The following is a 22,621-nucleotide window of genomic DNA, read 5'->3' on the forward strand; positions in this document are numbered from 1 at the left end:
AGCAAAAAATAAATAAATAAATAAATAAAAAAAAGGAAACTAGCATTAAAACAAGAAATCCTTCCTTGGGTTGTTCGACGGATAACCCTTAAGCTTGGAAAAAAGCTTATTTGCAGCATCAAGAGAATTTGACAAGCTGTATCTCTCCCGGAGTCCACCATTCATAGTCCAAGGAGGAACCAGGATAAGGAACTTTAAACATTTAAAATAGGCCCTCCTGATTTCTTCTTTATCCGACTGGTTAAAAATGTCCCAGAAAGGAACCAGGTAGAGAACATGAGGGAGAGAAACAGCATTATAAACTTTTGCAAGGTGGTGTTTACCAGGATTCAGCTGTGATTCAACTGCCCCCGCATACGCATTACGGACCTTACCTACGGTTCGGGCAATAAGTAATTTCCGAGTTGACTTTAGGGATGTACCAATAGGCAAACCAAGGTACCCAAGTTCCTGCATTGGTACAATATCAGAATCACCCAGATTTACTTTGTCAGGGGTTTCAGAACGAATAAAATTAAATAATAAGACTTGAGACTTAGCCGATATTTAAAGAAAGACCAATCTCATTATAATTCTTAGCAATCTCTCTAAAACTTTTTTCCAAACTAAATACAGCCCTACTTAGGTTAAGAACGTCATCCGCATAACATAAAACAGACACACTAACACCGTTGAATATACAACAAGGCGATAAATCCCCTTGGGCTCTTAGGGTCGCGTTATTACAAATAGTAGGAGAGGTAATGGCCCTTTGTTTAATTCCAATATTCACACGGAGTTCAAAAAGAAGAAGCGAGGATCCAATCTTTAAAAATACACGGAGGTGTCTATACATATAATAAAGAGGTCGAACTACATCAAAAGATACCCTCCCCCTTTTTGTTTTAATAACTCAAGCATAGCCTGAGAATGAGTTAGAGATCCAAAAACATTACTAATGTCATATTCGCCAATAGCCAAAGGACTATCTGACCTTTCAGCTCCTTTAATATTGTACATAAGCTCCTTAAAGCGTGGTAGCAACCAAAACACGGTTGAAACCCAAACTGAAAGGGAGGCATGACACACTGTTGACGAATATGATCAATAATCAACAATTCAAAAATCTTTGGACTGATGGATACGAGGATAATAAATTCAAATGTATTGGTTGAAAATTTCCATGATCTTTGGGGCTGACAGAATTCTAACCTTCAGCACTTTACAACCTTGAGAATAGACAAATATGAAGCAGCTTTTCTGTCTCCATATATCTTGGATGTTTCAACAAAATTTCTTTAACTTTTCCTGAAGCATTGCAGATACACTCTTTTTACAGCTTTGGATGCACATAGTGCATTTTCATTAAGTTAAATTTCCTACTGAACGTAATCTGGCAATTTTAACTTTATAATCTTAGCTATTCCTAAGATACCATAGATATGCCACCTGAAAAAAACTAAATGAAGATAGTGTCTTTTGATTTAGCTCAACAACCACAAAATTACTCTCTAAAAGCTCGACGTGATACCCTGTTTTTTTTTTATCTGTTCAATTTTTACAACCTGACTGTGCTTAAACTCTTTTCATTTATTTCAATATCAGTTGTTAAAGTTGAAATAGTAGTAGTGAGTATAGTAGTAGTGAGTGTCAGTAGTAGCAGTAGTAGTAGCAGTCACAAATAGCTGCGGTTGCAGTCGCAAGTAGCTGCAGACGTAAGCAGTTGCTGCCTTCATTGTTGCCGAGAGTAACAATCCCAGTTTCAAGTAGTCAGAGTTGCACAAGCAATTGGAGTCGCAGTCACAAGAAGTTGGAGTCCCAGTCACAAGTTTTGTAGTCGCAAGTAATCACAAACACAAGCACTCAAAGTAACAGTAGTAGTAGTAGTAGTAGCATAGTTAGTAGTTGTAGAAGTAGTAGTAGTAACAGTAGAAGAAGTAGCAATAGCCGCAACTACAGCAGTCACTGTAGTAGCCATGAAAGGTTCAATATGGTACACTCAGCCGTTCCTGATTCTTGAGATATTGCTCATAAGGTTTTTTGACAAACTGAATGCATATTGGGAGATTTCATTTTGTTCACCATATACCCCAACATTAGCTGAAAGTTTCACCTTTATACCCTTGGCCAATCGAGATATATTGCAGATACATCCTTTTAATATCTATATTTAATTACATATATCCCTCAAGATACCCTGAAACCTAAGACTTAATACCTTTATTCGTCCGTAACATGTCGCTAATACATCCTTACGACAAACTTAAATACACATTGTGTATTTTGATTTAATTCAACGTTTCAAACAAAATGCTCTGAAAGCTATAATATAACATCCCTTGCTGTTACTGAGATATTTCATATAGATCTTTTGAGAATATGAATACCCGTAGTATCTTTTGATTTACTTGTACATTTCCTCACCTTTCCCTGAAAAATATAACTTAATATAATATTCTATTTGTAAGACATTGTATCTATGCTGTATTGACAATCTAGATGCACTTCAATCCTTTCGATTTATTTCATCAATAGCTGCAGAAGTAGCAATAGCAGTGGCCCTCCATTTTTCAACTTAATAGCGTAGTTCGTTCTTGAGATATTGCTGATGTGTCTAATTGACTACCTACATGCATACACTGCCTTTTGATTTAATTTTAAGGCAGCATAACATTTGCTTGAAAGCAAGGCCGTACCCAGGATTTTTTTCGGAAGAGATTTTACTAAAAAAAAGCTCGGGGGGGGGGTTGCATAAAAATAACTCAGAAACCCCTACAAAATTTGTTTAGATCCGTTGTGTTTAGATTTTACGAGACAGCCACCCATTTCGGGGAGAAGGGGGGTTCAAACTGGGTACCCCCCCTGGATACGGCCCTGCTTGAAAGTTTCTGATTTATAGCCTATTTTAGCGCTAAGGTATCCTGTCTATGCCATTTTGACCATCTGGATGCACTTAAACTATTTCGATTTATTTGAAAGCAGCAGTAGTAGTAGTAGAAGTAGTAACAAGAGTAGCAGTAATACTAGTAGCCCAGAAAGTTTTACCTTAAAACCCTAAGGTTCACTTTTGACTGAGATATATTTAATATACCACTCTAGTAACCCACGTACACAAAACGTGCTTTAATCATAGGCAGCGCAATAGCGCTGCCTATGATAATGACTAGAGAACGATGTTGACGCAATGTATTATTATTTTTATTTTTTGGTTTCTTGCTCTTAGACCAGGGCACTTCGTATCGAAGGCGTTGTCGTAGAAACTTCAAAAAGGGCTCATTCAATCTGGAATTGGAGTGGCTTTTGCCCTTTTTGTTAGTCGAGAGTGATTTGAAGGCAACAAATAATACTTCCACGCCCACCATTTTACCAAAAACATCCAATAAAAATTTGGAGATAGCCATTTGGTTAAGTGTAGTTGATTTACCGAAAGAAATTAAGTTTTTGAGGAGGACAATCCCCCACAGCCCTCAGGGCAAGGGTTGTAAGTTATCACCTGGGGGTATATAATGTTTTTTATAGAAAGTATTATCGTAGAAACTTCAAAAAAGGCTCGTTCGATTAGAAATTCAAAATGCTAGTGCCCTTATTAATAGTCGAAAGTAATTGGAGGGCCATTAACCCCCCTCTCACGCCCACCTTTTCCCCAAACACATCCAATCAAAATTTTGAGATAGCACGTTTGTTCGCCGTAGTTGAAAGTTCGTGAACTTCGGTATTTGAAGTTGACAACCCCCCCCCATCCCCCTCAGGGCAAGCGTTGTAAGGTATCTTCTGGAGCATGTAAGTTTTTTTTTTATTGAAAGCGTTGTCCTAGAAACTTCAAGTAGGGCACATTTGATTTGAAATTGAAATGGCTAGTGCCCTTTTTAATAGTCTAAAGTCATTAGAAGGCAACTAACACCCCTTCCACGCCCACCATTTATCCAAACACATCCAATCAAAATTTTGAGATAACTATTTTGTTCAAAGTAGTTTAAAAGTCCAGAAATTATATCTAAGAGGATGAAACCCCCCCCAGACCTCAGGGTAAGGGTTGTAAGTTATGCCCTGGGGGCATCTAATGTTTTTAATAAAAGCTTTGTCTTAGAAACTTGAAAAAGGGCTCATTCAATTGGAACTTCAAAGGGCAAGTCCCCTTTTTAATAGTCGAAATTAATTTGAGGGCAACTAACCCCCCTCTCACGCCGACCTTTTCCCCAAACATATCCGATAAAAACTTTTAGATAGCCATTTTATTCAACATAGTTAAAAATTTTAGAAATCATGTCTTTATGGATGATAACCCCCTCAGAGCCCTCGGGGCAAGGGTTGTAAGTTATGTCCTGGGAGCATATTAGGTTTTTATAGAGAGTAATGTTGTATAAACGTCGAAAAGGGCTCATTCGATTGGAAATTAGAAGGGCTTGTGCCCTTTTTAATAGTCGAAAGTGATTGGAAGATAACTACCATTCCTGTCACACCCACCATGTCCCACAACACATCCAGTCAAAATTGTGAGATAGCCATTTTGTCCGATGTAGTTAAAAAGTCTTGAAATTATGTTTTTGAGGATGACACTCCACCCACAACCCTCAGGGCAAGGGTTTTGAGTTATGCCCGGGGGGCATATAAGTTTTTTTATACAAGGCATTGTCGTAGAAACTTCAAAAAGGAATCATTCAATTGGAAATTGAAACGGCAAATGCCCTTTTTAACAGTCGAAAGTTATTGGATGGCAAGTAACCCCCCTCTCACGCCCACTATTTCCCCAAACACATCCAATCCAAAATTTTGAGATAGCTATTATGTTCATGGTCGTTGAAAGGTCCGGAAATTATGTCTTTGAAGATGACAACCCCCTCACAGCCTTCAGGTCAAGGCTTGTAAATTATGCCCTGCGACATTTAAGGTTTTATAGAGACTGTTGTCGTAGAAATTGCAAAAAGGGCTCATTCGATTGGAAATTTAAAGGGCTAGTTCCCTTTTTAATAATCGGAAGTGATTGGAGGGCATTTAACCCTCCTCTCACGCCCACCTTTATCCTAAACACATCCAATCAAAATTTTGAGATAGTAATGTTCTTAAACGTAGTTGAAAGTTCTGGAAATTAGGTTTTTGAGGATGAAACCCCCCCCCCCCAGCCCCCAGGGCAAGGATTTTAAGTTATTCCCTGGGATTTGTAAGGTTTTTTATTCAAAGCTTTGTCGTAGAAACTTCAAAAGGGCTCATTCGAGTATAAATTGAAAGGGCTAGTGCCTTTTTTCATAGTTGAAAGTGATTAGAGACAGTGGCGGTTCCCGGGGAGGGGCGTGAGGTTTCCCCCCCCCCCCCCTAGTGTAGTCTAAAGTAGTGTAATTTAATTAATTAACGCAATTTTGTGTTAATTAAACTTGCTCATAACGCAAGTTTATCGGATCACCCTATTTTACGTCCACCCCCCCCCTAAATTTTTCAGATAAGCCTATTTTTCGCCTCTGCCTAAGAAAATACTGAAACCACCCCTGATTGGAGAGCAACCAACGCCCACCAATCCCCAAACACATCCAATCAAAAATTTGGGATAGCCATTTTTTTAACATATTTGACAGTTCTGGAATTTAGGTCTTGGAGGATGACAACACCTCACATCCCTTAGGGCAAGGGTTGTAATTTATGCCCTGGGGACATATAAGGTGTTTATAGAAAGCTTTGTCGTAGAAACTCAAAAATGGCTCATTCGATTGGAAATTGAAAGGGCTACTGACCTTTTTAATAGTCGAAAGTGAATGGAAGGCTCGAAATTTTTATAGTAAAGATCGATGTGGGTACAATGTATTATTATTATTATTATTATATATATATATATATATATATATATATATATATATATATATATATATATATATATATATATATATATATATATATATATATATATATATATATATATATATATATATATATATATATATATATATATATATATATATATATTTTATAACCCATCAAAAATCCAAAAGAATGACGATGGAGTATAACAAAAAGAAAGAAAATGAAAAAAAAAACATACAAAAGCAAGAACAAATATGTGAAAACTGAAACTAAATAAGGCAAAAAATTAAGAAAAGTAAGCCACTCCAAGGGTGGTAAACCTCTTTAAATTTATCATACAAATAAACAATAAAATATATAAAAAAATAATAGTAACCTAGCAAAAAATAAATAAATAAATAAATAAAAAAAGGAAACTAGCATTAAAACAAGAAATCCTTCCTTGGGTTGTTCGACGGATAACCCTTAAGCTTGGAAAAAAGCTTATTTGCAGCATCAAGAGAATTTGACAAGCTGTATCTCTCCCGGAGTCCACCATTCATAGTCCAAGGAGGAACCAGGATAAGGAACTTTAAACATTTAAAATAGGCCCTCCTGATTTCTTCTTTATCCGACTGGTTAAAAATGTCCCAGAAAGGAACCAGGTATAGAACATGAGGGAGAGAAACAGCATTATATACTTTCGTAAGGTGGCGTTTACCAAGATTCAGCTGTGATTCAACTGCCCCCGCATACTCATTACGGACCTTACGTACGGTTCGGGCAATAAGTAATATCCGAGTTGACTTTAGGGATGTACCAATAGGCAAACCAAGGTACCCAAGTTCCTGCATTGGTACAATATCAGAATCACCAAGATTTACTTTGTCAGGGGTTTCAGAACGAATAAAATTAAATAATAAGACTTGAGACTTAGCCGATATTTAAAGAAAGACCAATCTCATTATAATTCTTAGCAATCTCCCTAAAACTTTTTTCCAAATTAAGCACAATACTACTTAGGTTAAGAACGTCATCCGTAACATAAAAAAGACACACTAACACCGTTCAATATACATCTAGGCGATAAATCCCCTTGGGCTCGTAGGGTCGAGTTATTACAAATAGTAGGAGAGGTAATGGCCCTTTGTTTAATTCCAATATTCACACGGAGTTCAAAAAGAAGAAGCGAGGATCCAATCTTTAAAAATACACGGAGGTGTCTATACATATAATAAAGAGGTCGAACTACATCAAAAGATACCCTCCCCCTTTTTGTTTTAATAACTCAAGCATAGCCTGAGAATGAGTTAGAGATCCAAAAACATTACTAATGTCATATTCGCCAATAGCCAAAGGACTATCTGACCTTTCAGCTCCTTTAATATTGTACATAAGCTCCTTAAAGCGTGGTAGCAACCAAAACACGGTTGAAACCCAAACTGAAAGGGAGGCATGACACACTGTTGACGAATATGATCAATAATCAACAATTCAAAAATCTTTGGACTGATGGATACGAGGATAATAAATTCAAATGTATTGGTTGAAAATTTCCATGATCTTTGGGGCTGACAGAATTCTAACCTTCAGCACTTTACAACCTTGAGAATAGACAAATATGAAGCAGCTTTTCTGTCTCCATATATCTTGGATGTTTCAACAAAATTTCTTTAACTTTTCCTGAAGCATTGCAGATACACTCTTTTTACAGCTTTGGATGCACATAGTGCATTTTCATTAAGTTAAATTTCCTACTGAACGTAATCTGGCAATTTTAACTTTATAATCTTAGCTATTCCTAAGATACCATAGATATGCCACCTGAAAAAAACTAAATGCAGATAGTGTCTTTTGATTTAGCTCAACAACCCCAAAATTACTCTCTAAAAGCTCGACGTGATACCCTGTTTTTTTTTTATCTGTTCAATTTTTACAACCTGACTGTGCTTAAACTCTTTTCATTTATTTCAATATCAGTTGTTAAAGTTGAAATAGTAGTAGTGAGTATAGTAGTAGTGAGTGTCAGTAGTAGCAGTAGTAGTAGCAGTCACAAATAGCTGCGGTTGCAGTCGCAAGTAGCTGCAGACGTAAGCAGTTGCTGCCTTCATTGTTGCCGAGAGTAACAATCCCAGTTTCAAGTAGTCAGAGTTGCACAAGCAATTGGAGTCGCAGTCACAAGAAGTCGGAGTCCCAGTCACAAGTTTTGTAGTCGCAAGTAATCACAAACACAAGCACTCAAAGTAACAGTAGTAGTAGTAGTAGTAGCATAGTTAGTAGTTGTAGAAGTAGTAGTAGTAACAGTAGAAGAAGTAGCAATAGCCGCAACTACAGCAGTCACTGTAGTAGCCATGAAAGGTTCAATATGGTACACTCAGCCGTTCCTGATTCTTGAGATATTGCTCATAAGGTTTTTTGACAAACTGAATGCATATTGGGAGATTTCATTTTGTTCACCATATACCCCAACATTAGCTGAAAGTTTCACCTTTATACCCTTGGCCAATCGAGATATATTGCAGATACATCCTTTTAATATCTATATTTAATTACATATATCCCTCAAGATACCCTGAAAGCTAAGACTTAATACCTTTATTCGTCCGTAACATGTCGCTAATACATCCTTACGACAAACTTAAATACACATTGTGTATTTTGATTTAATTCAACGTTTCAAACAAAATGCTCTGAAAGCTATAATATAACATCCCTTGCTGTTACTGAGATATTTCATATAGATCTTTTGAGAATATGAATACCCGTAGTATCTTTTGATTTACTTGTACATTTCCTCACCTTTCCCTGAAAAATATAACTTAATATAATATTCTATTTGTAAGACATTGTATCTATGCTGTATTGACAATCTAGATGCACTTCAATCCTTTCGATTTATTTCATCAATAGCTGCAGAAGTAGCAATAGCAGTGGCCCTCCATTTTTCAACTTAATAGCGTAGTTCGTTCTTGAGATATTGCTGATGTGTCTAATTGACTACCTACTTGCATACACTGCCTTTTGATTTAATTTTATGCCAGCATACCCTTTGCTTGAACGCAAGGCCGTACCCAGGATTTTTTTCGGAAGAGATTTTACTAAAAAAAAGCTCGGGGGGGGGGTTGCATAAAAAGACCTCAGAAACGCCTACAAAATTTGTTTAGATCCGTTGTTTTTAGATTTTACGATACAGCCACCCATGTCGGGGCGAAGGGGGGTTCAAACTGGGTACCCCCCCTGGATACGGCCCTGCTTGAAAGTTTCTGATTTATAGCCTATTTTAGCGCTAAGGTATCCTGTCTATGCCATTTTGACCATCTGGATGCACTTAAACTATTTCGATTTATTTGAAAGCAGCAGTAGTAGTAGTAGAAGTAGTAACAAGAGTAGCAGTAATACTAGTAGCCCAGAAAGTTTTACCTTAAAACCCTAAGGTTCACTTTTGACTGAGATATATTTAATATACCACTCTAGTAACCCACGTACACAAAACGTGCTTTAATCATAGGCAGCGCAATAGCGCTACCTAAGTAGAGAGCGATGTTGACACAATGTATTATTTATTTTTTGGTTTCTTGGTCTTAGACCAGGGCACGTTGTATCGAAGGAGTTGTCGTAGAAACTTCAAAAAGGGCTCATTCAATCTGGAATTGGAGTGGCTTTTGCCCTTTTTGATAGTCGAGAGTGATTTGAAGGCAACTAAAACTACTTACACGCCCACCAATTTAACAAACACATCCAATAAAAATTTTGAGATAGCCATTTTGTTAAGTGTAGTTGATTTCCCGAAAGAAATTAAGTTTTTGAGGAGGACAATCCCCCACAGCCCTCAGGGCAAGGGTTGTAAGTTATCACCTGGGGGTATATAATGTTTTTTATAGAAAGTATTATCGTAGAAACTTCAAAAAAGGCTCGTTCGATTAGAAATTCAAAATGCTAGTGCCCTTATTAATAGTCGAAAGTAATTGGAGGGCCATTAACCCCCCTCTCACGCCCACCTTTTCCCCAAACCCATCCAATAAAAATTTTGAGATAGCCATTTTGTTCGACTTCGTTGACAGTTCGTGAACTTCGGTCTTTGAAGATGACAACCCCCCCCCCCACCGCCCTCAGGGCGAGCGTTGTAAGTTATCTTCTGGAGCATATAAGGTTTTTTTTTATAGAAAGCGTTGTCCTAGAAACTTCAAGTAGGGCACATTTGATTGGAAATTGAAATGGCTAGTGCCCTTTTTAATAGTCTAAAGTCATTAGAAGGCAACTAACACCCCTTCCACGCCCACCATTTATCCAAACACATCCAATCAAAATTTTGAGATAACTATTTTGTTCAAAGTAGTTTAAAAGTCCAGAAATTATATCTAAGAGGATGAAACCCCCCCAGACCTCAGGGTAAGGGTTGTAAGTTGTGCCCTGGGGGTATATAAGGTTTTTAATAAAAGCTTTGTCTTAGACACTTGAAAAAGGGCTCATTCAATTGGAACTTTAAAGGGCAAGTCCCCTTTTTAATAGACGAAAGTGATTTGAGGGCAACTAACCCCCTCTTCCGAACACAATCTCCCCAAAAACATCCAATCAAAATCTTAATGGGACTATTTTGGTCAATGTAGTTAAAAGTCCTGGAAATCTGGTGCCTGAGAATAGTAACCCCCTCATAGTCCCCGGAATCATAGTGGTAAGATCTGCCCTGGGGGTTTATGATGTTTATAGAGAGTGATGCTGTATAAACTTCAAAAAGGGCTCATTCGATTGGAAATTAGAAGGGCTTGTGCCCTGTTTAATAGTCGAAAGTGATTGGAAGATAACTACCATTCCTGTCACACCCACCATTTCCCACAACAAATCCAGTCAAAATTTTGAGATAGCCATTTTGTCCGATGTAGTTAAAAAGTCTGGAAATTATGTTTTTGAGGATGACACTCCACCCACACCCCTCAGGGCAAGGGTTTTGAGTTATGCCCGGGGGGCATATAAGTTTTTTTATACAAGGCATTGTCGTAGAAACTTCAAAAAGGAATCATTCAATTGGAAATTGAAACGGCAAATGCCCTTTTTAACAGTCGAAAGTTATTGGATGGCAAGTAACCCCCCTCTCACGCCCACTATTTCCCCAAACACATCCAATCCAAAATTTTGAGAGCGCTAGTATGTTCATGGTAGTTGAACGGTCCGGAAATTATGTCTTTGAAGATGACAACCCCCTCACAGCCTTCAGGTCAAGGCTTGTAAATTATGCCCTGCGACATTTAAGGTTTTATAGAGACTGTTGTCGTAGAAATTGCAAAAAGGGCTCATTCGATTGGAAATTTAAAGGGCTAGTTCCCTTTTTAATAATCGGAAGTGATTGGAGGGCATTTAACCCTCCTCTCACGCCCACCTTTATCCTAAACACATCCAATCAAAATTTTGAGATAGTAATGTTCTTAAACGTAGTTGAAAGTTCTGTAAATTAGGTGTTTGAGGATGAAACCCCCCCCCCCCAGCCACCAGGGCAAGGATTTTAAGTTATTCCCTTGGATTTGTAATGTTTTTTATTCAAAGCTTTGTCGTATAAACTTCAAAAGGGCTCATTCGAGTAGAAATTGAAAGGGCTAGTGCCTTTTTTCATAGTTGAAAGTGATTAGAGACAGTGGCGGTTCCAGGGGAGGGGCGAGAGGTTCCCCCCCCCTAGTGTAGTCTAAAGTAGTGTAATTTACTTAATTAACTCAATTTTGTGTTAATTAAACTTGCTCATAACGCAAGTTTATCGGATCACCCTATTTTACGTCCCCCCCCCCCCGAAATTTTTCAGTTGAGCCGATTTTTCGCCTCTGGCTACGAAAATACTGAATACACCCCTGGTTGGAGAGCCACCAACGCCCACCAATCCCCAAACACATCCAATCAAAAATTTGGGATAGCCATTTTTTTAAAATATTTGAAAGTTCTGGAAGTTAGGTCTTGGAGGATGACAACCCCTCACATCCCTTAGGGCAAGGGTTGTAATTTATGCCCTGGGGACATATAAGGTGTTTATAGAAAGCTTTGTCGTAGAAACTCAAAAATGGCTCATTCGATTGGAAATTGAAAGGGCTACTGACCTTTTTAATAGTCGAAAGTGAATGGAAGGCTCGAAATTTTTATAGTAAAGATCGATGTGGGTACAATGTATTATTATTATTATTATTTTTTTTTTTTTTTAGACTAGGGCACTTTGTATAGAAGGAGTTGTCTTAGGAGCTTTGAAACGGGCTCATTCGATTAAAAATGGAAAGGGCTAATGCTCTTTTTAATAGTCAAAAGTAATTAGAGGGCAACTAGTTCCTATCCCACGCCAACCCTCCTATTTGCCCATTATTATATTTAGAAACTAAATGTTGCCTTAAGATTAAATCAAAATGCACTCTGTTAATGCTAATTTCCAATAAGGAATCTCAGCAGTATCCCGAGAACGACTGAGGGGGTTATGTTCAAACTTTCGGGGCTGCTTCTGTGCCTAAAATTTAACCAAATCAAAATAGCGTAAGTGTATCCATGCTATCAAAGAAAGTAAACAGATTTTTTTGGCAAATGGTATCAAGTTTTCTATTTCAGGTCAACTATAGAATGTATGAAACTAAATTAAACACTACTATTTGTGTCCAGATTTTTAAAAGGGTGTATGTTGTTAAAAATTGCTTAAAAATTTTATCCAGCATAAAAATAGCAGGTGAAACTATAAAGGCTTAAAAAAACGAAAAGATTTAAAAAATTATTTTCTATTTCCCTGAAAAGACTATCAATATAAAAGGAACAGAAATTTATTAAAAAAAACTTTTTCCACAAAACAAGTTTTTCAAAGAAAAGTAAAGAACTCCATTAAACCAATAATGAGCAAAAATAAATTCAAATAATTTACAAAGCGTGAAACTACCACAAATCAACATCGATAAATAAATGAAACCCAAAACGAACAGAATTACAACAAATAACCGATCAAACTCAAAACGAGCAGAAATTAACATAAGTTGAGCTCAAAACCCCTATGCCTTCCCAAGGCCAGAATATAATTTCCACTTTACTGAAAAAAATATAATTGAATGTGCATTGTCAGTTTAATATACGCATACTGATGTTTAGTTATCAAAATGTTAATATTATTTGATTTATTAAAATATAAAAGTAAAAATATTTATATTTTTTCAGTAAAGTGCAAATTATGTTCTGGCCTTTGAAAGGCATAGGGGTTTTGAGTACGAAGAGAGTACCAGGTGGCCAAGTGGCTGATTCCCAAATTTTCAAGTGGTCAAGAAAATTGTCTTCAAAGGAGAAATTCATAACCATTTCAATCATAAACAAAGTTTGGAATTGTTTTTTTATGTTCTTAAACCATCAATTTCTAAGAAAAAAAAAAATATAAACACTTACGGTAATGGTTTCGGTTGTCAGAGTAAGAGATTCTTTTTTCAAGAAAAATCTTCCCTCTACAGCACCTGGAGCCCTAATACTAGGCTCAATGGGGTCAGTTTCTTTATAGTCTAGGTATTCCCTTTGAGTGTATGGAGTGTAAGACGGCTGATTTGCAAAATACTCAATTGGCCTAGAAGAATACTCTTTAAAAGCAAAATTCAAAAACATCTCATTTATTAACAAACTTTGGAACAGTGTTTCTTATATCCTTAAACTAATAATTACTTAAAAGGTAAAAAAATATGTTAACAGTACAGAAAATACACAGACAACAAAACAGGCAAAGATGGTTGATTTTGAAAAGCAATAAAAGTGCACAGGAAAAATCATAGAAACCTAACATGAGGTTTCTATGAAGATTCTGAGTAACATCAGCTAGCATTGAAAATCAGTCTTGAATTATTCTCTGTTTTAACTGGTAAAGCTTAAGTGGGTTCATCGGTACCTCGATTGGGTCTCTTTAGGTGTGAGTCTCATGCAACTGTTAAGTATTTTGGTACAAAAGAAGTCTAAAAGTATCGAAGAGCCTGATTGTCTTTTATTGGTTTCGGTGCTCAAGTTACCAGTATCGCGATGCGAAAGGAACTATAGTGTCTCTATGCATACAGGTTGTTACAAGAATATACTACTATTACTACTAACAACTCACCGCAGCACCAAGCCACCTGAGGCCAACACAACTACGCACGCTCCTTCTCCATCCCAATCTATTCAGAGCCTCCCTTTTTACACCCTCCCACTAAGTTCCCATTTCCTTTAAATCTTTCTTTATGACGTCGTCCCACCCCAGACGAGGACGACCTGCTTTTCCGTTTAGCCCTAGACGGTTGGCCGAAAAGAACAATCTTCTGCAATATGTCATCTTTCATCTGCACAACGTGACCTAACCACCTCAACCTTTCTTTTATTATAGCCCTAAAGAGTGGTATTGAACCACATTTTTCGTATAGCCTATTGTTTGAAATACGGTCAGTCAGCCGGGTACCCCAATCAATCCTTAAGAAATTTCTCTGGAAAACATCTAGCAAATCTTCATCCGCTTTTCGGAGCGTCCATGCTTCAGAGCCATATTTGACAACTGTCATCAATGTAGCTTCTAATATTCTAATCTTTGTTTGCAGACTTATCTGCCTATTCTTTCAAACTTTTTTTAACTGCAAAAAAACACCCTTAGTCTTGGCTATTCTACTTTTAACATCTTCACTGCTCCCATCAACTTTACTAACAATATTACCAAGGTACGTGAAACTGCCCACCTGATCAATCTTTTCATTGACCAGCGTCACCTTTTCATCTTAACTTATTCCTAGCCTTAGTGACTTAGTCTTCTTAACATTAATTTTCAAATCTATTCTAGCGCCCAGAACTCGCAAAACATCTAAAACTTCATTCATTTTGCTCACACTTAGTCTAACACTGGACTAATCTAAGTCCAGGAGACGTTTTCCTCCACATTTGATTCCGTGGTCTCCCATTGCCTTTCCAACCATCGTACAGAAAAATAGATAACTGCAAGACTATAGATAGATGACTTAAAAAAGGCAACTGGAGATAAATCTTCATTGACCAGACCCTCTCCCCTCTTTTGAAGCAAGAATAATCAAAAGAATTGGATAACTACCTTTCTAGAAAGTGTCGGCAACTTTCCTACCTTATTAATAAAAAATCAAATATTTTCAAGTCAAATACAGAGTTAAAAAATTTATGAAACATAATTTATTTTGGAGAGTACTCTGAAAACTCATAACAGTGAAATTTAATCATCAAGTCTCAATACAGGAATCTCAGCACGAGAAAGTTAGCATATATATAAGAAAAAATTAGATCCATCTCAATTTATCACACCATAAATATTACCAGAAAACTAACAAAGCAGAGGGGTTAAAAATTCTTAAGACTACATAAGTGATTGAAGAGAGAAATATGAAGTCTCTTTAGTAAAATTCAACCTTCTCATCTCAATACAAGAAAATACACATAAAAGAGATTGCAAACACACACGGAAACACCGGATGCTCCACAATTTATCAAACTAACATATGTCACCAGAGAAATAATACCTAACAATAACTATGAAATAACACAACTTATTAAAGAAAGCAATCTGAAAATGAAGGCGTTTTAAGCAGTTCCATAATAGCCAGAGGACAAATGAATAACCAAGACCATTAAGAAAAAAGAAATGTATGGTTAGAATACTTGCGATAACGGAAAGTACAACTTGGCAAAACTGAAAGTGAAGAACCAAAAAAAAACAATGTCCAGTTAGCAAGAATTAAAACAATTTAAGACAAAAGTTAACATGACTTGCGATGGCAGTGAGAATTATAGGCGACAGCAAGAATTAGAAAGTTTCAAAATGCTTTGGAAAATCGGCTTCCTGGGATTTTCTGGCCGCCGAAAACGATCTACATAGATCTTGATTTTGAGAAAATTTGTATTGAGCTGTAATTTTCGAATATAAATTTATCCAAGTGCCGTCGTATTTAAGAGCACATTTCAAGAAAATAAACTACATCATTCCCTCCCCGGAGTGATCGTACAGTTTCGTGTTATATCAGAACATAGCTAAAAGTAAAATATACTAAGTGTAATGAGTCTATATATATATATATATATATATATATATATATATATATATATATATATATATATATATATATATATATATATATATATATATATATATATATATATATATATATAGACTCATTACACTTAGTATATTTTACTTTTAGCTATGTTCTGATATAACACGAAACTGTACGATCACTCCGGGGGAGGGGAATGATGTAGTTTATTTTCTTGAAATGTGCTCTTAAATACGACGGCACTTGGATAAATTTATATTCGAAAATTACAGCTCAATACAAATTTTCTCAAAATCAAGATCTATGTAGATCGTTTTCGGCGGCCAGAAAATCCCAGGAAGCCGATTTTCCAAAGCATTTTGAAAATTATATTAAACTGACTTTAATTATATTAAATTATATGAAATATATGAAAATATATTTCAATTATATTATATGAAAATTATATTAAATTATATTAAACTGCCGTTAATATATATATATATATATATATATATATATATATATATATATATATATATATATATATATATATATATATATATATAGACTCATTACACTTAGTATATTTTACTTTTAGCTATGTTCTGATATAACACGAAACTGTACGATCACTCCGGGGAGGGGAATGATGTAGTTTATTTTCTTGAAATGTGCTCTTAAATACGACGGCACTTGGATAAATTTATGTTCGAAAATTACAGCTCAATACAAATTTTCTCAAATCAAGATCTATGTAGATCGTTTTCGGCGGCCAGAAAATCCCAGGAAGCCGATTTTCCAAAGCATTTTGAAAATTATATTAAACTGACTTTAATTATATTAAATTATATGTAATATATGAAAATATATTTCAATTATATTATATGAAAATTATATTAAATTATATTAAACTGCCGTTATATATATATATATATATATATATATATATATATATATATATATATATATATATATATATATATATATATATATATATATATATATATATATATATATATAACCCGTTTAACTGAATCCACGTTCAACAAAATCTCTGATTTTTGCATAATCTCCCTTTGTCTCAGCCCTTATGCTACCCAGGGGACATTTTTCAGCAAAAATATCAAAACACGGAAAAGCGGGAAAATTATATTTCGAGAAATTCTTGTTCCTGCCTATCCTGCGCACTGCGAAGGAGTTTGGTCAGTGTGTACTCATTCTGGGGGTTGGAATCCGGACTTTTGCTAGGCGATAGAGGTGGTTAAAAAATGCTCTCGCTCGAGATAACTTAAAAAGTAGTAATAATAGGGAAATTATCGTAGAATTTCTAGAGCATGCCCACCTTAAACGTCATATCATCCCTGTCTCTAGCGCTCAGCTAGCAAGATTCCAATCCTTCGCAGCCCACCTGAGATTGCACACGTTCTATTATTTCTTATATATTGGCATGATTCCTAGCCATTTTTTCTGGAAGACCTCCCTAATTTCCATAGCCAGGTCTAATATGAATGACGCTAGTGTATCTTACAAACTAGACTAAAAGGACCCCATGGGGAAATCCCCCCAGCATGGCACAAAGATACGGGTACGGCTTAATAACGGCAGTGCATATCTTAAGCAATGATACCTAATGGGAGAGGTTTGAAAATCATGTTTCGAGAAGAGAAGGTGCCCAAACCGCTACCGCTACACACATTTTGCTACCTCTACGACACCCGTCATCATCATCGTTAGCATCTGCTAACGATTGAAACAAACACGCACACACAAAACACAAACACGCACAAAAACACACACACACACACACGCACAAAAACACACATACACACACGCACAAAAACAGACACACATATAAACAGACACTCACAAAAACACACACACAAAAACACACAAAACACGCACACACAAAGACACACATACTAATACCTACTCACACACAAACACACACATAACAAGTTTTTTGTTAGAATTACCAAGATATCCGTAACACTAACCAATTTTCTAATCGAAGTAACAACTTTTTCCATAATACTAACAAACTTTTACTCAATACTATCAAATTTCTCTTAGAAGTAACAGGTTTTTCTTAACATTAATATATTTTTTCTAATAGCACCAAGTTTTCTGTCAAAGACAACAAATCTCTCTGAGAAGTAACAATTTTTTCATTAGTGATAACAAGCTATCTGTTAGAATTAGCAAGTTTTCCATAGCACTAACGAATTTTCTCATCGAGTTAACAGTTTTTCATTTATGACAACAAGTTTTCTGTCAGAAGTAACAAGTTTTTCTTAAAACTAACAAATTTTATTTCGAAGTAAAAACTTTTTCCTTTATACTAACAATGTTTTACTTAACACTATTAAATTTCTCTTAGAAGTAACAGGTTTTTTTCGTAACAGTAGCAAATCTTTTTTAATACCACCAAGTTTTACGTCAAAGATGAAAAATTTCTCTTAGAAGTAAAAGTTTTTTCGTCGGTGATAACATGTTATTCACTAGAAGTACCAAGTTTTCCTTAACATGGACAAATTTTCTCTTCGAAGAAATATTTTTTTCGTTTATGATTTCAAAGTTCTCTTAGAAGTAACAATTTTTTGTCAGTGATAACAATTTTTCTGTTAGAAGTAACAAGTTTTCTATCAAAGATACCAATTTTTTTAGAAGTAACAATTTTATGTTTATGATAACAATTTTTCTGTCAGAAGTGGCAAGTTTTTCTTAAAACTAACAAATTTTTTCTTCGAAGTAAAAGCTTTTTCCTTTATACTAACAAAGTTTTACTTAACACTATTAAATTTCTCTTAGAAGTAACAGGTTTTTTTCTTAACAGTAACAAAATTTTATTCTAATAGCACCATGTTTTCTGTCAAAGATCACAAATTTCTTTTAGAAGTAGCAATTTTTTGTCAGTGATACTAATTTTTCTGTAAGAAGTAACAAGTTATCTGTTAAAGATAACAAATCTTTCTTAGAAGTAATAATTTTTTGGTTTATGATATCAAGTTTTCTGTCAGTAGTAGCAAGTTTTACTTAGCACTAACAAATTTTCTCTTCGAAGTAACAACTTTTTTCTTAATACTAGCACTAAGTCTTAATACTAAGTTTTACTTGACAATATTAAACTTCTCTTAGAAGTAACTGGTTTTTTCCTAACAGTAACAAATTTTTTCTAATAGCACTAAGTTTTCTGTCAATGATAACAAATTTCCCTTAGAAGTAACAATTTTTTATTCAGTGATTAGAAGTTATCTGTTAGAACTAGCAAATTTTGCGTCAAAGATACCAGATTTTTCTATTAGTAACTACTTTTTTCGTTTATGATAACAAGTTTTTTGTCAGAAGTAGCAAGTTTTCCTTAACACTAACAAATTTATCTTCGAAGTAACAACTTTTTCCTTAATACTAACATAGTTTAACTTAATACTATCAAGTTTGTTTTAGAAATAACACTTTTTCGTCAGTGATAACAAGTTTTCTGTTAGAACTAGTAAATTTTCGATCAAAGATACCCATTTTTTTCTTAGAAGTAACAATTTTATATTTACAATTAAAAGTTTTCTGTCAGAGCTAGGAAGTTTTTCTTAACAGTAGCAAAGTTTCTCATCGACGTACAAACTTTTTTCCTTAATACTATCAAATTTTACATAGCACCATCAAATTTCTTTTAGAAGTAACAGGTTTTTTTTTCTTGGCTGCAACAAACTTTCTTAATAGAACCTTGTTTTTCCGTCAAAGATAAAGAGTTTCTCTTAGAAGTAAAAATTTTTTAGAGAGTGATAACAGAGTGAAAAACCCCTCGTTCGAGAGTAAAAAGTAAGCGCTCATTTTAACCTAACTTAAATGAACTTAACTTAAACGTAGAGAAAATTGATACCTCTACGAATAATTTGATAGTGTTAAGTAAAACGTTGTAAGTATTAGGTGGGGAAAAAGTTGTTACTTCGAAGAGAAAATTTTTAGTGTTAAGAAAACTTTCTACTTTTAAGAGAAAAGTTGATAATGTTAAGTAAAACTTTGTTAGTATTAAGGAAAAGCTGTTACTTCGTACAGAAAATTTGTTAATATTAAGTAAAACTTGCTACTTCTGACAGAAAACTTGTTATCATAAATGAAAAAATTGTTACTTCTAAGAAAAATTTGGTATCTTTGACAGAAAACTTGCTAGTTCTAACAGAAAACTTGTTATAACCGACGAAAAATTATTACTTCTAAGAGAAATTCGATAGTGTTAAGTTAAAGTTTGTTAGTATTAAGGAAAAAGTTGTTACGTCAAAGATGAAATTTTTTAGCGTTAAGGAAAACTTGCCAATTCTGAAAGAAAACTTGTTATTGTAAAAGAAAAAATTGTTACTTCTAAGAAAATCTGGTACATTCGACAGAAAACTTGCTACTTCTAAGAGATAAATTGTTATTACTCTAAAAAAGTTTGTTACTTTAGAACGAAAGAGAAATTCGTTATCTTTGACGGAAAAATTGGTTGTATTTGCAAAATTTTTGACTGCTAAGAAAAAAATTGTTACTTCTAAGAGCAATTTGATGGTGTTAAGTAAAAGTTTGATAGTATAAAGGAAAAAATTTGTTATGTCGATGTGTTACTGTTAAGGAAACTTGCTACCTCTGACAGAAAACTTGATAGCATTAACATAAATTGTTACTTCTATGACAGATTTAGTATCTTTGATGGAAAACTTGCTAGTTTTAAAAGACAACTTGTTATCATTGACGAAAATTGTTACTTAAAAGAAAAATTTGATAGTGTTAAGGAAAACTTGCTACTTCTGACAGGAAACGTGTTATCCTAAACGAAAAAGGTTTTCTTCTAAGAAAAATCTGGTATCTTCGACAGAAAATTTGCTACTTCTAACAGATAACTTGTTATCACTCTCGAAAAAAATTTATTTTTAAAAGAAATTGGTTATCTTTAACGGAAAGCTTGGTGCTATTAGCAAAATTTGTTCCTGCTAAGAAAAACACCTGTTACTTCTAAGAGCAATTTGATGGTGTTAAGTAAAAGTTTGATAGTATTAAGAAAAAAATTTGTAATATCGATGAGAAAATTTGTTATTGTTAAGAAAAACCTCCTACCTCAAACAGTAAACCTGTTATCATAAACATAAAATTGTTACTTCTAAGAAAAATTTGGTATCTTTGATGAAAAACTTGCTAGTTCTAACAGAAAATTTGTTATAACTCACGAAAAATTGTTATTTCTAAGACAAATTTGACTTTATTAGTTTAAGACAACTTTGTTAGTATTAAGGGAAAGGTTGTTACTTCGAAGAGAAAATTTGTTAGTGTTAAGCAAAATTTGCTACTTCTGACAGAAGACTTGTTATCATAAACAAAAAAATTGTTCTTCTAAGAAAAATCTGGTATCTTTGAAAGAAAACTTGCTACTTTTTACAGTTAACTTATTATCACTGACGAAAAAATTGTTACTTATAAGGGAAATTTGTTATCTTTGACGGAAAACTTGGTGGTATTAGAATTTTTTTTACTGTTAAGTAAAAATCTGTTATGTTTAAGAGAAATTTAATAGTGTTAAGTAAAACTTAATTATTATTAAGAAAAAAGTTTTTACTCCGAAGAGAAACAAAAAATTGTTAAGAAATTGTTTTAGGAAAAAATTGTCATCTTTGACAGATAATTTCCTACTTCTAACGGAAAAATTGTTATCACTGACGAAACAATTGCTACTTCCAAGAAAACTTTGTCATCTTTGACAGAAAACATAGTGTTCTTGGAAAAAATTGTTATTATTAAGAAAAGCAATCTGTTACTTTTAAGACAAATTTGATAGTTTTAAGTAAAACTTTGTTAATATGAAGGAACAAGTTGTTACTTCGAAGAGAAAATCTGTTAGTGTTAAGTAAAACTTGCTACCTCTGACAGAAAACTTGTTATCATAAACATAAAATTGTTAATTCTAAGAAAATTTGGTCTCTTTGATGGAAAACTTGCTACTTCTAACCGAAATTTTGTTATCACTGATAAAACATTGTTACTTCTAAGAGAAATTTGTTATCATAAACGAAAAAAATGTTAATATTAAGGAAAGAGTTTTTACTTCAAAAAGAAAATTTGTTGGTGTTAAGGAAAACTTGTTTCTTCTTTAAGAAAACTTGTTATCATAAACGAAAAATGTTTACTTCGATGAAAAAATTTTTTAGTGTTAAGGAAAACTTGCTACTTCTAGCAGATAACTTGTTATCACTGATGAAAACACTGTTAAGTAACAATTTTTTCATCAGTGATACAATTTATCTGCTGGAAGTAGCAAGTTTCTCTGAGAAGTCTCAGAGAAATTTGCTATCTTTGGCGGAAAACTTGGTGCTTATAGAAAAAATTTGTTACTGTTAAGAAAACCTGTTACTTCTAAGAGAAATTTGATAGTGTTAGGTAAAAAATTTTTTGTTTTAAGGAAAAAGTTGTTACTTCGATGAGAAAATTTGTTAGTGTTAAGGAAAACTTGCTACTTCTGACAGAAAACTTGTTATGTGTTTGTGCGTGTGTGTGTGTTTGTGTGTTTGTGTGTCTTTGTGTTTGTGTTTTTGTGGTTGTTTTTGTGTGTGCATGTTTTGTATGTATTTATGTTTTTGTGCTTGTCTGTTTTTGTGTGTGTCTGTTTTTGGTGCGTATGTGTGTGTGTGCGTGTGTTTTGATATTTTTGCTGAAGAATGTCCCCTGGGTTGCATGAGCGCTGAAACAAAGGGAGGTCATGCAAAAATCAGAGATTCTGTTGAACGTGGATTTAGTTAAACGGGCTAAGATGCGCGGTTATAAAGTTGGGTCACATTTACATCTATATTGAAAGGGTGGGGTTAAACAGAGGTTTAGTTGATCGGGGGATAAGTTAAATGGGATATATTGTA

General features: G+C 34.4%; 1 protein-coding gene across 1 annotated transcript in view; it reads right to left on the reverse strand.

Moving 5' to 3' along the window:
- Nucleotides 1-22,621, reverse strand: part of LOC148951783 (uncharacterized) — a 155,760-nt gene that overhangs the window by 36,079 nt on the left and 97,060 nt on the right. The window contains exon 3 of the mRNA XM_089088715.1: nt 13,132-13,303. Coding sequence (XP_088944841.1) covers nt 13,132-13,303 — 172 coding nt within the window. The remainder of the gene's footprint in view (nt 1-13,131; nt 13,304-22,621) is intronic.

The sequence above is a fragment of the Artemia sp. Qi Xiang Cuo genome, chromosome 5 (genome assembly GCF_049724085.1).
Source record: "Artemia sp. Qi Xiang Cuo chromosome 5, ASM4972408v1, whole genome shotgun sequence".
Classification (NCBI taxonomy): Eukaryota; Metazoa; Arthropoda; class Branchiopoda; order Anostraca; family Artemiidae; genus Artemia; species Artemia sp. Qi Xiang Cuo.